The following is a 17,006-nucleotide window of genomic DNA, read 5'->3' as shown; positions in this document are numbered from 1 at the left end:
GTGGAGAAAGGGAGGGAGAAAAGTTTTTCTCCCTCGAGAGCTCATAGACGAGAGCTAAATGAAGCTGAATGTTGGGTAATTCAAGATAGATTAAGAAGTACCTTCTTTGCATAATATGTGATTAGACTGCGGAACTCTCTCCCACCCAGAGGCAATGATGGCCACTAACCTGGATGGCTTGAAAAGAGGATTAGGCAGATTCATTGAGGAGGAGAGGGCAACTGATGGTTACTAGCCAGGATGGCTCTGCTCTGCCTCTTCCATTGAAGGCAGCAAGGAGGAGGAGAGAGTTTCTCTTGTGCTTGAATCCTGCTTGCAGGTATACGATAACGGGCATCTGGTTAGCCACTGTGAGGACAGGTTGCTGGAAGAGATGGACCCCCTTTGGCCTCATCCAGAGGGCTTTACTTACATCTGATTCTTCACCATCAACTTCGTTGGACTGGTCTTGTTGTGCGGATTTCTGCCTGAGTCCAAGGCTGTAACTATGGGAGAAGCAAGATCTCCTTGGGGCGTTAATACAGCTTGTGATCAGGTTGTAAAGGTAAAGGTACCCCTGCCCGTACGGGCCAGTTGTGTCCGACTCTAGGGTTGTGCACCCATCTCACTCAAGAGGCCGGGGGCCAGCGCTGTCCGGAGACACTTCCGGGTCACGTGGCCAGCGTGACGAAGCTGCTCTGGCAAGCCAGCACCAGCGCAGCACATGGAAACGCCGTTTACCTTCCCGCCGGAGTGGTACCTATTTATCTACTTGCACTTAAGCGTGCTTTCGAACTGCTAGGTGGGCAGGAGCTGGGACCGAACAACGGGAGCTCACCCCGCCAGGGGGATTCGAACCACCGACCATACGATCGGCAAGTCCTAGGCACTGAGGTTTTACCCACAGCGCCACCCGCATCCGGATCAGGTTGTATATATGTGCAAATACTGCATTCAGCAGTATTCCTCTTATGTACTAAAGTTAAAAACCACCTTCTTGATCTGTGTCTAGAAGTGAATAAGGAACCCGTGCAAATGTTTAGGCTAGCAACCTTGAAAAGAAAGGCATTTTATGGGCTTATAAAATGTATCTTTGGCTTATAAAAAAAATAAATCCTGGATGTAACTCCATTGACTCTGATGGAACCATCTAATGGAGGATAAGGCTAAGGGTTTCTTCAACATCAACTTCTTTGCCCTGGTCATGTGGTTTGGATACCTGATGATCGTCTTCCAAAGCAACTACTCTACTGCAAACTTAAAAATGGAAAGCGTCATGCTGGTGGTCAACAAAAGAGGTTTAAAGACTCTCAAGGCAAATCTTTAAAAATGTAGTATAAACACCAACAATTGGGAAACACTGGCCTGCGAGCGCTCCAGTTGGAGAACAGCCTTTCCCAAAGGTGTCATGGGCTTTGAAGACACTCAAACTCAGGACACAAAGGAGAAACGCGCTAAGAGGAAGGCACGCTTGGCAAATCCACACCGTGATCAACTCCCACCTGGAAACCAATGTCCCCACTGTGGAAAGACGTGTGGATCCAGAATTGGCCTCCACAGTCACCTACGGACTTATTGTTAAAACCGTGTTTATGGAAGACAATCTTACTCAGTTATGAGGGGTCGCCAAAGAAGAAGACGACTTACGTCTCTATGGGCCTGTGGACAGAAAAGAGAAAAACCACAAGCAACCAAACACAAGCACACACTGCAATTTTTTTCAGTGGGGGAGAAAACCACATGGGTGCCTGAGAAGGTGGGTGCTGGTGCCCACAGAGAAACCATGCCTGTGATGCTATCTCTATCCTTCTTTATTCCCTGCCATGCCTCTCTAGGAATCATCCCTGTCATTTCAACTCCTCCATGCATGTAGACAGGAATTATTTTTTGGGGGAGGGGGCCAAGACACCCTCTGTGCGGCTCTGTCTAGCAGATTCGGAATGAAACGTCTCAACAACAGTTCCTCAAATAAATTGCCCAAATCTTCCTTCCATGTCTGCTTCTAGTTAAGTATTTTTACTTAATTTCTCGATTTGGAGGGGGCAGCTGCCCCTCCCGGGCTATGCCCACTTAGAGTCACATTTGCATCCATTCCCCCGCCATTGAAGAGCAAGGGAATTTGCATTCAGGACTTTTTGGTGGGGAAAGGGAGTGTTATTATTAACGCTTCCCTTCAACAATGCTCCCAGTGAAAACCAAAATTATATTACGGCCCGGCATGGCGGTAAGAGTGTTGGCCTGGTAGTAGACGGGTAGCATGTGCGAATCCTGAAAGCAAGCTGTTTTATGCTGGCAGTAGTTTGTGCCCACAAGCAACCTTCCTGCCACGCAATGCCCCCTGGCTGCAGCCTCCAGGGTTGCCCCATGCAGAGCGCATTGCAGTAATCCAACCTTATGAATGCATGGGCGACTGTGGTCAAGCTACCTCGATCCGGAAGTGGCCATTCCCAACTTGCCAGCCAAAGCCTTTATCTCATCATCGGCTGTCTCTGGCTCCCAGGCCGGGTGGTGCAGAGGGTGCCTTGGGCGATCGACTGGTTGATCATTAGCTCCCGCTGCGGGTCCGGAAGCAGGGACAAAGTTTGTGTGCCGTTGTTTGCCGACTTTTGCAAAAGGTCACGCCGGTATGCATGTCCCAGCAGGATGGAGACATGCGCAGCTTAGCACAAAGTCAGCAACAGAGCCTGAGAAGAGAGGGAAAGGCCTTCTTGAGAGGCAAAAGCCAAGAGAGGAAGATCTTTCTTGCTGATGGTTGGTCCACCCTTGGGCAAGGAAGCCAAAGGAAGACGGAGCAGGGAGCAATGAGATGGACGTGCTGGGGAAAATGGAGGGGACAAGTGTTATTGCAGCGGTGATGGGAGTTGGCCAGCCTGAATTGGGTCACCGGTCATCTGGCTGGTCCGCTGTCTTCTCTGATGGATGTTAGAGGTGTGACAGGGGCTGATGGTGGAGTCGTCTTCCAGTGGGAACCCTCCACTTCAGAAGGTTTGGGGCTGTGCCTTGGGTCACCAGAGAGGGCCCATAGGATTATGAATCTTAGAGCTGCAAGGGAGCCCTGAAGGACATCTGGTCCAAGCCTCTGCAATGCAGGAATTGCAGGTAAAGTATCTCTGACAGGTGGACACCCAACCTCTGTCTGAAAACCTCCAGTGAACTGCAGGGCGTCTTATGCTCCCCTGGGGAGCAAAGGTCTCAATTTTTTTCCAGTGCTTTTCTGGGAAACAGCCCAGCAAAGATAGTTCCCAGGTAAGCCCTGCCTTCATAGAGGCCTGATTGGACGAGATTTACAGCATCGTCCAAATTTCAAGGAAGCCCCAGTGAACCTACTCCCAGGTAGCTGGATATGTGAGAACAGGATGCTGTGTGATGGACCGTCGGCCCGATCCGGAAGGCTCTTCCTGTACGTTCTTAGGGGATCCGAGCTCTTAGTTTCCAAGACGTCAGAAACTATTGTTACAAAACTTTGTGGGGTGGGGGGAGGCAACATTCACCGTGAGGGCAAGTGACTTGATTTTTTGGGTTATTGTTTAAAGGGAAAAGAGTCAGTGGGATCTGGACCATGCATGCAGGAGCGCAGAGTACACGCAGGATGGGACCTTGCCAATTTATGGGCTGTAGATCTCTTGACTGTTCTTTCCTTCCAGTGAACCAGCATGGGAGTAGAACGGTGAGGAGAGGTTTGGGTGACCCTCGTGCGTCATCTGTGAATGGATCAGGATGCGGGGATCTGCCTGCTGCCAGAGGCCTCTGCGCCCAGCAAATGCTGGCGCCGTCATTAAGGTGTTCATCCTCCTCCTGTTCTGCAGACACGGTAAGGGGCTTGGGTCATTCGTCAGAGAAAGTTGCAGCTTTGGTGGGCATGGGAAGGAAGGAAGGAAGGAAGGAAGGAAGGAAGGAAGGAAGGAAGGAAGGAAGGATGGGGCTTGGCTTGGGAGGGCCTCTTTGTAGTGGCAGAGTATGGAAGGCTGCTGGCGGTCAACTCTTCATCAGATCTTTAAAATCCTCAGTCGTGTGTATCACAGTTGTAAGCAGGTCTACTCGGATGCAAGGTCCTCTGAGTAAGTGTGCCTAAAAATGCCATCTTGAAAGCGCAGCCACTGCACATGCCAGCGTTGCCTCAACATTTGCCTCGTTCCCCACTTCTCAATCCCAGAAGTTTGGTGGTGGGCTACAGCTGCTTAATGGTGAAAGAATGTGCATGCCCAGAGATCACCCATCCAACCTCAGGCTGAACCATTGCCGGATTTCAATGCTTAATAATAATAATAATAATAATAATAATAATAATAATAAATTTATTATTTATGCCCTGCCCATCTGGCTGGGTTTCCCCAGCCACTCTGGGTGGTTTCCAGCAAAATATTCTCTAAAAAGGGCTGCCTTCAGATGTCATTTCGTGTTTCATAGATGTAGAATACAATTCTTTGACTGAAGAGGGAGAGCCTATCCTTGGGGAGGAGATTGTTTTATTTATTTATTTATACTTTTCAGATTTATACATTTCACTGATTTTACAATCATTTTGACATTTCAAAACTTCACTTCCTTCCCCCTCTTTCTGCGGTTCCTTAAATTTATTTTTAATATCTTCTGCGTATCCAAATTAACAATCCACATGGAATTTCTGGAATATTGGCCTTGTTTCACCGTCTTGGGCTTCATCAGTAGTTAAAGCTCATATGTGATATTACAGGACAGTGGATCTTATGCCGGAAATCTCTGTCTTAGATTCTGTGAAAGGATTCTGTGGAACTGTAACAACCTTTCATGTGGATTAGTTGGACCTTATGAAGAGACAGGTGGAATAGACACTAATACGCAGATGGACCTTATGCATGAACTGACTAGAGAATGATCTGATCCACTGGGTCTTCTGCTTTGTTCGTTTGTTGAACTTTATGAGTCACTTCCATTGAAATTTATGATTTGATACATGAATTGTTGTCGTTCAGTCGTGTCCGCCTCTTTGTGACCCCCTGGACCAGAGCACACCAGGCACTCCTGTCTTCCACTGCCTCCCGCAGTTTGGTCAGACTCATGTTGGTAGCTTCGAGAACACTGTCCCACCATCTCGTCCTCTGTCATCCCCTTCTCCTTGTGCCCTCCATCTTTCCCAACATCAGGGTCTTTTCCAGGGAGTCTTCTCTTCTCATGAGGTGGCCAAAGTCTTGGAGCCTCAGCTTCAGGATCTGTCCTTCCAGTGAGCACTCAGGGCTGATTTCCTTCAGAATGGAGAGGTTTGAACTTCTTGCCGTCCATGGGACTCTCAAGAGTCTCCTCCAGCACCAGAATTCAAAAGCATCCATTCTTCGGCAACCAGCCTTCTTTATGGTCCAGCTCTCACTTCCATACATCACTACTGGGAAAACCATGGCTTTAACTTTACGGAACTTACATGAATAGTATACCTTATTTATCTAAGAACACAGCCGGTTACGTCTTGTGTGTTTATCGAGTATGCTTTACGTGGCAATAGGTTTGTTTGTTGCTGTTTTGGTTGTGATGATGTGGCACTGATTTTCTTCTCTCCCCTGCCCCCCATCATGCAGCTGACTCGCAGTGCAAGATCTTGCGCTGCAACTCCCAGTATCTGGCCGCCACGGAGAACCTGGACGACTTGGACGCGACGGCCGCTCGCTGCAACGCTTTGCGCGCCTACTCCAGCTGCACACGCCGGACGGCTCGCACCTGCCGCGGGAACCTGGCGTACCACTCTGCTGTGTACGGCATCGAAGACCTCATGATCCAGAACAACTGCTCCAGGGAGGGACCCACTTCCCTGCCCCAGCCGCCCCCCGATCACCAGGGCTTCACCTCCCTGGACATCTGCGACTACGAGAGGAGCTTTGCCCGCAAGCATGGGCGGGCCCCCGCGTACCAGCACTGCGCCGCCTTTGGGGACCCCCACGTGCGCACCTTCAGGGACCAGTTCCACACCTGCCGGGTGGAGGGTTCCTGGCCGCTCCTGGACAACAACTACCTGTATGTGCAGGCCACCAGCTCTCCCGTCGTGAAAGGGTCAAACGCCACTGCCATCAGCAAGGTAACAACCGATCCATCGAAAAGCTGCTCATCAGTTTTTTGATTGGCTTGTGCCGGCGGTTCAAGAGGGCGCTGTAGTCCCACAATATCTATTGAGGGCATCATGTTGGGTCCCTAATACAGTCATACCTCGGGTTAAATATGCTTCAGGTTGAGCGTTTTCAGGTTACGCTCCGCAGCAACCCGGAATTAACGGAACGCGTTACTTCCGGGTTTCACCGCTTGCGCATGCGCAGATGCCCAAAATGACGTCATGCGCATGTGCAGAAGTGGCGAATTGCAACCCGAAGACGCGCAGTCACGGGTTGCATTCTACTCAGGATGCGAACGGGGCTCCGGAACAGATCCCGTTCTCATCCAGAGGTACCACTGTAATAATAATTATAAATGTCTGGGTGGCTTCCAACAGAATCTGAAGGCAGCCCTGTTTAGGGAAGTTTTTTCCGTTTGATATTTTATTGTGTTTTTAATCTCCTGTTGGGAGCCGCCCAAAGTGGCTGGGGAGGCCCGGCCAGATGGGCGGGGTATAATATAATATAATATAATATAATATAATATAATATAATAATAATAAAAAATTGACATTAAAAACTTCCCAATACAGGCCTGCCCTCAGATGTTTTCAGAAAGTTGTGTAGATGGGCCGGGTATAAATAAATTATTATTATTATTATTATTATTATTATTATTATTATTATTATTGACATCTGTTGGGAAAGCGTTCTACAAGGTGGTGCTGAGGAAGCCTTCTGCCTGGTTCCCTGCAACCTCACACCTCCCAGTGAGGGAACTTCCAGAAGGCCCTCAGAGCTGGACCTCAGTGTCTGGGTAGAACGATGGGGGTGGAGGTCAGCAACCTTTAGGGCAGAGGTCAGCAACCTTTTTCAGCCATGGGCCGGTCCACCGTCCCTCACCCCATGTGGTGGGCCGGACTATATTTTTTTTTGAGGGGGGGGAATGAACAAATTCCTATGCCCCACAAATAACCCAGAGATGCATTTTAAATAAAAGGACACATTCTACTCATGTAAAAACACGCTGAGTCCCGGAACGTCCGTGGGCTGGATTCAGAAGGCGATTGGGCCGGATGTGGCCCCTGGGCCTTAGGTTGCCTACCCCTGGTTTAGGGCTTTGAAGATCAGCACCAACACTTTGAATTGTGCTCTGAAACGTCCTGTGAGCCAATGTAGGTCTTTCAGGGCAGGTGTTATGCGGTCCCAGCGGCCACTCCCAGTCACCAGCCTAGCTGACACCTTCTGGATTAGTTGTAGTTTCTGAGTCACCTTCAAAGGTAGCCCGACATACTCCCACCTTAATTCACAGGCTTGAATCAGACTGGAAATCACCTGTAGCAGGAGTGGCTAACCAATGGCCCTACAGCTGCTGCTGAACACCATTTCCCAACCAAAATTTGGGCACAGATCTGGTTAAAGACAAGCCAGTAAATTTGAAGAAGGCAAGGCACTATCTGAGCTACTTCTGATAATAGAGAGATCTGGAAAAGTGGTGAGCAACTGTGAGGCAAGGATGGTTTGCACCCAGAAGCCAATTTCTTCCTGTTTTTGCTTCTCCAGTACCTTCTGGTGGACAGCAGTCCTGCTTCCTTCCTCAGAATAAACAGGTCTCGAGGGTCCTCAGATGCCTGGGGTTTCCCTTTTTGCTGTGCTTTAATCTTTTAAACATAGGGACGCGGGTGGCGCTGTGGGTTAAAGCCTCAGCGCCTAGGACTTGCCGATTGAAAGGTCGGCGGTTCGAATCCCCGCGGCGGGGTGCGCTCCCGTTGCTCGGTCCCAGCGCCTGCCAACCTAGCAGTTCGAAAGCACCCTTGGGTGCAAGTAGATAAATAGGGACCGCTTACTAGCGGGAAGGTAAACGGCGTTTCCGTGTGCGGCTCTGGCTCGCCAGAGCAGCTTTGTCACGCTGGCCACGTGACCCGGAAGTGTCTGCGGACAGCGCTGGCCCCCGGCCTATAGAGTGAGATGGGCGCACAACCCTAGAGTCTGGCAAGACTGGCCCGTACGGGCAGGGGTACCTTTACCTTTACCTAATCTTTTAAATGCGGGTGGTGCTGTGGGTTAAACCACAGAGCCTAGGACTTCCGATCAGTAGGTCAGCAGTTCGAATCCCCGTGACGGGGTGAGCTCCCGTTGCTCGGTCCCAGCTCCTGCCAACCTAGCAGTTCAAAAGCACATCAAAGTGCAAGTAGATAAATAGGTACCGCTCCGGCGGGAAGGTAAACGGCGTTTCCGTGCGCTGCTCTGGTTCGCCAGAAGCAGCTTAGTCATGCTGGCCACATGACCTGGAAGCTGTACGCCGGCTCCTTCGGCCAATAAAGCGAGATGAGCGCCGCAACCCCAGAGTTGTCCACGACTGGACCTAACGGTCAGGGGTCCCTTTACCTTTAAGCTTTTAAGATCTCTGTTCTTTTCAGCTCACCATCATTTTTAAGAACATGAAGGAGTGCATCGACGAGAAGGTCTACCAAGCGGAAATAGACAACCTGCCAGTGTCTTTTGTGGATGGTTCCGTGAATGGTGGAGCGAGGCCCGGGGGGAGCAGCCTGGTCATCTACGAGCGCACGCCAGGGCGGCATGTGGAGATCCGAGCAGCGCACGTTGGCACCACAATTGCCGTGCGCCAGACGGGCAGGCAGCTGTCCTTCTCCATCTGGGCGGCCGAGGAGGTGGCTCTCTCCTTCACGGACGAGCAAGATTTGCAGCTCTGCGTGGGAGGTTGCCCGGCCAGCCAGCGCATCTCTCGAAGCAAGGGTGACGGCAGCGGTGCCCTCGAGAAGGCCCGTCTGCTGTGCAAGGAGAAGCTGCCCGTCGAGGATGTCTACTTCCAGGCTTGTGTCTTTGACGTGGCGACTTCGGGGGATGCCAGCTTCATTCTGGCTGCCCGTGGGGCGCTGGAAGATGGCGAATCGTACCACCCGGATGTCAGGAAACTCCACATCTTCCATACCGACAGGGCTATGCGCCCCTGCAGCTCGCCTCTCCTCATTTTCACGTCCGTCATTTTAGTCTGTCGCATGCACTTTTATTGGTGACTATTTATATTCTGTAATGCCAAGGGATCAGGAGATGTGGCTGGCTTCTCATAAAGGCCTCAGCAAGCAAAGCCCAGGGCCTTAGAAGAATTGAGGAATGGGCTCCCCCAGCTCATGTTGGAATATTGGTGCCCCTGGGAAAGCTCTCTCACTAGCCCTTGCTACCCTCCTTAACGCCTGGGTGCTTCGTGGCATCCTTTGGAGCATCCGTTGCCACTGGGATCCATGGGAATTGTAGTTTCCCATGGATCCCGGAATTAAAATTTTTTTTGGCACAGGGTTCATGGGAAACTTCGGTTCCCATGCATCCCTGTGGAAATGGCGATCATGAGCCCTGCTCCCCTGGAAACAACACGTTGGCACATCACTGGTTGAAACGCTTACGGCTCCGAGGCTGAAGACAAGCAAGTGTGGAGTAGCAACTGATAAGTTTCAGGAACTGGGCTGAAACAATGAAAGTTGGACTCTCGAAGCATGTACCTTTTATTTTATTTTTTTAGGGAGGATGGGTTGGGAGAAACAGCAACAAGTGCTGGGCATCCTCAGGTAACCTTAGAAACCATGGCAACCTACCCAACACTGTACGTTGTCATTCCTTGGAAACGCTTCCTCCCAAAAGCCAATTATGGGTTATTTAATTCCTTCTGAAAACTGGTGACCCATAGCTTTCTGTGCAAATCTCTCTCACACAAATGCTGGTCACTTTAAGCCCCCCTCCCTGTGTCAGTGTTTTGGGTAAACTACTCTGGGCCTGAGTCATTCACAACCAAACATGAAACCAGAAACTCCTCAAATATCGAAGGCAGGGGTGGGGCGCTTGTGGTCAATGGGATGTTGGTCTAACAGGATCTGGAGGGCAAGAGATATTCCCTGCAAGGGATACTTCGATGCCATAACTTGGAAGGCGTGGGCCCTCAACTCATCAAGTCCCAAACGAACCCGGATGTTCCCCCAAAGTCTGTCCATTTGTTTTCAGGCAAATGCGTTTTCTGCCACTTTTCATGATCCGGGATCTGGAGAGCGAGGTTTAAATGGTGCTTCTTCGAAGCACATGCACTGCGATTGTTCTGTTAAGGCTGGAGAGACAGCGCTTCTTCAGAGAGCTGGGAGAATCTTATGGTTGACTTAAAGAATGTCAATGAAAAAGTTCGCATATTTAATATATTAAAGTTGACGATGTTTCGTTTGATAGTTGTATCGCTTAGTGGTCGCCCATTCCCACGGAGGCTGCTTGTGTGAGCCCCATAGAACGCTTGCTGTGGAGCAGTGCTTTAGTAGCTGATTTTGCAGTAACTGGTGTTCACTGCTGCCTAAGACCCCATTTAAACCACCCATTTAAAGCCTCACAATATCACTGCAAGCAGCCCTGGCTTCCCCCAGAGAATCGTGGGAGGTGTAGTTTGTTAAGATTGCTGGGAAGAGTTTGGAGACCTTCCTGTTCCCCTCACAGAGCTACAATTCCCTGAGTGGTTTAACCACTAATCTCTCTCCATTGGTTACTCTGGGAATTGTAGCACTGGGAGGGGGCTAGGGGGTTGCCTAACAATTCCCAGCACGCTTAGGAAACTACAGCTCCCAGAATTATTCGGGGGCAGTCGTGCTATGATGCTTTGGATGGATGGTGTGAATGGGGCATAAACCTCTGGAGGCTGGAATAGGCTGCTACAGCTTAAAGCTGTAGTACTTTTCCAGGCACTGAAAGGGGGGAATCCTACATTTCTCAGCACCAGAAAGGAAAACTGAGAGCGATGGGAAATGGAGAAGGGTCTGTGATGAACCAAGGCTCTGTTCTTCCCCTCCATGTCTCTGCCTCAGAAACCCGACTCGGTTCCCGTCAGTTTCAGCTTCTGAACTCCACGCATGCTGATCTGTATTGTTCTGCAAAGGGTTTGACATTAAAATAATTTAATTCTGAAGGCCTCGTCTCTCGTCGCGCTTTATTATTTATTTTACAGATTCATAAACTGCTTCACAGCCAGGAGCCATCAAAGTGGCATACGGTAAGATAAAATGAGATAAAGCACAAAAGATACAGACTCTAAAAACAAAATAATTTCTACACTTCTGCCATTACTATCTCATAAAACGACCGGGCCACACTTTTGGGGAAAGCACAGAGTGGAGGAAGGGGGGAGAGAGGAAAGTTTTCCACCTTCTCTTGTTTGTCTTTTTCTTTTGATTATGTATTTTGCATTTTTATATTGTGATTTTATCTTGTGAACTGCCCTGAGACCTGCGGGTGTAGGGCGGGATACAAATAATAATAATAATAATAATAATAAAAATAAAACACAAACACAAACACAAACACAAACACAAACACAAACACAAACAAACAAACAAACAAACAAACAAACAAACAAACAAACAAACAGTGACACCAGAACTTGTGGACGTCCAATGAAGCTGAATGATGGAGGATTTGGGACTGGGAAATGAATGAACTTCTTCACACAACACATTGTTAAACTATGGAACTCCCTCCCACCAACTCCTGCAGTGATGACCACCAACTTGGATGGCTTTAAAAGAGGATTAGATAAAGTCCTGGAGGAGGAGAGGGCTATACTCTGCCTCCACTGTTTATGTCTTCCTTACATTCATAGCCTCCAAAGAGTTCAAGGTGGCACAGCTGGCTCTCCTGTTCCTCAGTTAATTGTTGTTGTTTAGTCGTTTAGTCGTGTCTGCCTCTTCGTGACCCCCTGGACCAGAGCACGCCAGGCCCTCCTGTCTTCCACTGCCTCCCACAGTTTGGTCAAACTCATGCTGGTAGCTTCGAGAACACTGTCCCACCATCTCGTCCTCTGTCGTCCCCTTCTCCTTGTGCCCTCCATCTTTCCCAACATCAGGGTCTTTTCCAGGGAGTCTTCTCTTCTCATGAGGTGGCCAAAGTCTTGGAGCCTCAGCTTCAGGATCTGTCCTATCCTCAGTTAATACCCTACAACAACCCTGCGAGGTAAGTTATGCTGTCCAGATGCCTGATTATCATCTTCCAAAGCAACTATTCCGAACTTAAAAATGGAAAGTGTAATGCTGGTGGTCAACAAAAGAGGTTTACAGACTCTCTCAAGGCAAATCTTAAAAAATGTAGTATAAACACCAACAATTGGGAAACACTGGCCTGCGAGTGCTCCAATTGGAGAACATCCTTGACCAAAGGTGTCCTGGGCTTTAAAGACACTCGAACTCAGGACGCAAGGGAGAAATGTGCTAAGAGGAAGGCACGCTTGGCAAATCCACACCGTGATCAACTCCTGCCTGGAAAACAATGTTCCCACTGTGGAAGGACATGTGGATCCAGAATTGGCCTCCACAGTCACTTACGGACTCACTGTTAAAACCCTGTTTATGCAAGACAATCTTACTCGGCTACGAGGGATCGCCAAAGAAGAAGAAGAAGTTAGTACAACAAGCCTGCGAGGTAGGTTAGGCTGAGAGTCAGTGACTGCCTCAAGGTCACCCAGCGAGCTTCATGGCTGAGTTGGGATTCGAAGCCTCTTCTCTCCCAGGTTCCAGTTTGGCACTGTAACCACACCACCAAACTGGAGGCAGCAATACTGTACTTCTGAATACCAATTGCTGGCATCCCTCAGGAGCTGCATTTGCTGTGAGATTGAAGGCTTGTGCATTCACCCTTTCTCCCCTTTGTGTGTTTGCGTGTGCGTGTTTTATATTACTATTATTTCCAGCCCTCTCCCGTTCTAACTCGGTTGACAGATTAATTTCTGACTTTGTTAAATCCAGAGAAATGAGACGTCTCCGCCACCAGGTGACCTTTGCTGAACAAATGTAGCAGCTTGAGAGGGCAATTTAGAAACCCTGTTCAAACACGATATTTGGATATGATCAAGGCCTTTCGTGTGAAATTACAGATTTAACGCTCCCCTTGCTGCTAAATGGAATTCGGAGAAAAATATATCGCGCTGCGTTAGGGAGCTGCTCTGACAGGTGTCACTGGACATTTGTAATTACCCTGTCCCCGCCTCCATTGTGATATTGTGATCTGTTTTCGCACCGTATTTTGGGAGAGAAAATGCATGGAGCTGGCGTTGGAGGGGGGAGGGCTTTGTGGTGTTTTTGGGGAACCATAGATAATGTTGCAGGATGAAGAATGAAAAAGGATGGCATGGAATTTCGGTCTTGTCAGTGTCAGAAACGCCAGAATGCAATAAGGTACAGGGAGGGTTCTGGCAAGGACAGTGAAATGGGTTGAGTAAGTTGTATTTCATGGGTCTAAACCACAGAGCCTAGGACTTGCTGATCGGAAGGTCAGCGGTTTGAATCCCTGCGACGGGGTGAACTTCCGTTGCTCGGTCCCTGCTCCTGCCAACCTAGCAGTTCGAAAGCATGTCAAGTGCAAGTAGATAAATAGGTACCGCTCTGGCGGGAAGGTAAACGGCGTTTCCGTGCGCTGCTCTGGTTCGCCAGAAGCGGCTTAGTCATGCTGGCCACATGACCCGGAAGCTGGACGCTGGCTCCGTCGGCTAGTAAAGCAAGATGAGCACCGCAACCCCAGAGTCGTCTGCGACTAGACTTAACTTTCAGGGGTCCTTTACCTTTACCTTTTTAAAAGTTGTATTTCAAGGACTGTGGTTGCATGAGAGATTGCTTCGAGGTGATATATCTTTTGCCTCTACAGTCTGCGTCTTAATGGAAATGCTCTCACAGAGTCGATGTCCAGTATTGCATTGCTGTATGACTGGTTGGAAATTTGGTGTGAGCCTCTGTACTTGGACGCCTTAAGGGAAGGTTCCCAGACAGGGAACATGAAAAAAACCACACACCACATGCCTACGACATATTTTCTATTCTGGGATGAGTGTGGAATGCTTTTTAGGAAACAGTTTTATTCACTCAAAATGTGTAGCCTCCATATTTTTTTTAATGTAATGCGATCTACAGCTAAGGTCCCCCAAACTGTGGTCCGAGGCCCAGCAATGATCCATGAGCTTTGTTTAGGTGGTCTCCAGTGTGTCTGTGAAGAAGAGTGGGCACAGTGTATCAAATAATCATAGAATTGTAGAATTGTAAAGTTGGAAGGGATTCACAAAGGTCATCTAGTCCAATCCAGGAATCTCAGCTAAAGCATCCAGGGGAAATGTCTATCCAAACTTGGCTGAAAAACCTCCAAGGGAGACTGTTTCACTGTTGGACAGCTCTTACTGTCATAAAGTTTTTTCGTATGTTTCGTTGGAATCTCCTTTCTTGTAACTTGAAGCCATGGGTTCGAGTCCTACCCTCCAAAGCTGGAGAAAACAAGCTTGCTCCATCTCCCATGTGTCAGCTCATAAGATATTTCAAGATGGCTCTCCTATCTCCTCCCAGTCTCCTCTTTTCCAGCCTAAACATACTCAGCTCCTTCAACCGTTCCTCATCAGGCTTGGTTTCCAGACTCTTGGTTCATTTTTTTACCCATTGAGTTCCTTTTTAACTTTCATCTTTACTTATTATTATTTTATATTCCGCGGAGTTCAAATCGCAATGCAATAAAATCCTATACAAGAAATGGAAGAAAGAATAACGATGAGATTAAAACCAGGCACGCAATGCCCACCCACCCCTCGCAAGAATTTGAGTGTTTTGTGTGGCAGTTCCTGAGAGCCAGTGTGGTGTAGTGGTTCAGAGTGGTAGACTCGTAATCTGGTGAACCGGGTTCGCTTCCCCGCTCCTCCACCTGCAGCTGCTGGGTGACCTTGGGCCAGTCACACTTCTCTGAAGTCTCTCAGCCCCACTCACCTCACAGAGTGCTTGTTGTGGGGGAGGAAGGGAAAGGAGAAGGTGAGCCGCTTTGAGACTCCTTAAAGGGAGTGAAAGGCGGGATATCAAATCCAAACTCTTCTCTTCTTTCTCTTCTTCTTCTTCTTCTTCTTCTTCTTCTTCTTCTTCTTCTTCTTCTTCTTCTTCTTCTTCTTCTTCCTCCTGCACTTTGGAACTCTCTGCCTATTGAGATCAAGCAGGCAACTCTTTCTGGCGCCCACTGAAAACATTCTTGCCAAGGTAAGCCCAGATGCTTAGAAAACGGAGGCAGTTTTCATCTGCTTTAGCGTTTTGACTTTTGCATGTTTTAAAGTAGAATTGAAAAGTCTTTTCTTGGTTCAGTTGTTTTATCTTTTTGTAAACCGCTTTGAGGTTTTCCTTAACAATCAAGTGGCGTATACATTTTTATGACATGAATAATGAAATCGCAGTGCCGCAGGGAGGTGGAGGCTGAGCCCAGCGCATTCCCAGCTGACTCCACATAAATGTTACAGAACAGCGGCAATTCTGTTCGTGGCAGGAGAAGAAAACACACCTCGATTGCTTGCAAACTTTTCCGAGCCGGCTGCTGCAAGCCTGGCTTATTCCTATATCGTTCCAGCCAGATTTTTCCATTTATGGGGGGGGGGGGAGGGGGAGAGGAGGGGGAGCCACTTAATTAAACATATTCTGAAGCCCACAGCTGTATAATTTTTTCGGTTGTTATTTAATTGCCTGAAATAAACCCCCCTTTTGTGCATGTTGGTAATAAGCTATTTGCTTTGAGAAACGAAGCTCTCTGGCAGATGGCAGCAAGGAGCTTCTGGCTGGGAGACAGTCGGATTTTTTTTATTTTTTAAATTAAAAAGAGAGAGAGAGTTGGAAACATTATGTCACCAAACTACTGTTGCCAGGTATCCTGAGAGCAGCAGACCTTTGGAGCCATCGGAGATGGGAGTGGCCTCGTGGGGCATCACCTAGGCCAGGGGTCAGCAAACTTTTTCAGCAGGGGGCCGGTCCACTGTCCCTCAGACCTTGTGAGGGTCCAGACTATGTTTTTTTTTTTGGGGGGGGGGAAATGAACAAATTCCTATGCCCCACAAATAACCCAGAGGTGCATTTTAAATAAAAGGACACATTCTGCTCATGTAAAAACATGCTGATTCCCGGACCGTCTGCGGGGCTGCATTTAGAAGGCGATTGGGCCGGATCCAGCCCCTGGGCCTTAGTTTGCCTGCCCATGGCCTAGGCAGCCTTAAAGAAACTTTGGGACTCATTGCCCTTGTTATGTACTGAGTTGAATAGGATCCAAAATGCAGCAGTCTGATTGGTCCTTGAACAATAGGATTCAGAATGCAGCAGTCTGATTGGTCCTTGAACAATAGGATTCAGAATGCAGCAGTCTGATTGGTCCTTGAACAATAGAATTCAGAATGCAGCAGTCTGATTGGTCCTTGAACAATAGGATTCAGAATGCAGCAGTCTGATTGGTCCTAGAACAATGCAGCAGTCTGATTGGTCCACAGGAGCCACCCAATCCAGCTCCAGGTGGAAGTGAATCCGCAACCTGATTGGCCTACAGGAGAATCCCGGAATTAGCCAATCATGTGGGGCCCATTGTGTAAATAACGTATACAAGGCAGACATTCTAGGGATATTCCATTCCCCCTCACCACTATGAGCTGAATAAAGAGCATGAAATCCACTCTCGACTCCGAGTATATTTCAGCCCCCTCAAAGGAAAGCTGTGCTAAGGAAAAGCTCTGGGCAAATCCCAGTCTCTGAGCGGAGCAAGATTCCAGGCGTTCCAGGCTCTCGCTTGGGGTTGATGTTTTCCTTTGGGAATAAGGCACAGCAGAGACTGTGGAGTCTAATTTAGTTTTAGATTTATTTACACACATATACAACCTGAGCCTATGATGGAGGGTCTCGTTTCTTCCATACCTGCAGCCTTGCATCCCAGCCAAAAGCAAATGCTTTTTGCCTTCAGGATCCGGCCCGTGGACTGTCCATGGATCGGCGTGGGGATTCTGATCGTTTGGGCTGGGCCATTTCTCTCCCTCACACGCATCACAGTGCTGCCTCCTCCCTCCCTCCTCCTGGCTTCTCCCTGCCCTGCCTAGAGGAGGAAGGGGGCTGGGCTGAGCTGGCTAAATGCCATTTTAAGCAGCCCCTCTCCGGAGCCAGCCCTTTCGCGCCG

The 17,006-nt window shown here is 48.8% G+C and overlaps 1 protein-coding gene across 1 annotated transcript; it reads left to right on the top strand.

The window, feature by feature from the left end:
- Positions 1–2,673: 2,673 nt before the first annotated feature.
- Positions 2,674–9,236, top strand: LOC114592106 (hemojuvelin-like). Its single transcript, XM_077925755.1, has 4 exons — positions 2,674–3,078; positions 3,624–3,790; positions 5,529–6,022; positions 8,453–9,236. The coding sequence occupies exons 2-4, from the start codon at positions 3,697–3,699 to the stop codon at positions 9,068–9,070; spliced, it is 1,206 nt and encodes a 401-aa protein (XP_077781881.1). The 5' UTR covers positions 2,674–3,078; positions 3,624–3,696; the 3' UTR covers positions 9,071–9,236.
- The last annotated feature ends 7,770 nt before the right edge of the window (positions 9,237–17,006 follow it).

Source organism: Podarcis muralis, chromosome 1 (genome assembly GCF_964188315.1).
Source record: "Podarcis muralis chromosome 1, rPodMur119.hap1.1, whole genome shotgun sequence".
NCBI lineage: Eukaryota > Metazoa > Chordata > Lepidosauria > Squamata > Lacertidae > Podarcis > Podarcis muralis.
The sequence above is the reverse complement of the archived record's forward strand: the minus strand, read 5'-3'. Positions and strand labels throughout refer to the sequence as shown.

Excerpts from the sequence above, each read along its gene's own strand:
- LOC114592106 (XM_077925755.1), top strand. The coding sequence starts at position 3,697 with ATGCGGGGATCTGCCTGCTGCCAGAGGCCTCTGCGCCCAGCAAATGCT. Across the intron at positions 3,791-5,528 it reads CCTCCTGTTCTGCAGACACG|CTGACTCGCAGTGCAAGATC; the intron begins GTAAGGGGCTTG and ends CCCATCATGCAG. Across the intron at positions 6,023-8,452 it reads ACGCCACTGCCATCAGCAAG|CTCACCATCATTTTTAAGAA; the intron begins GTAACAACCGAT and ends TGTTCTTTTCAG.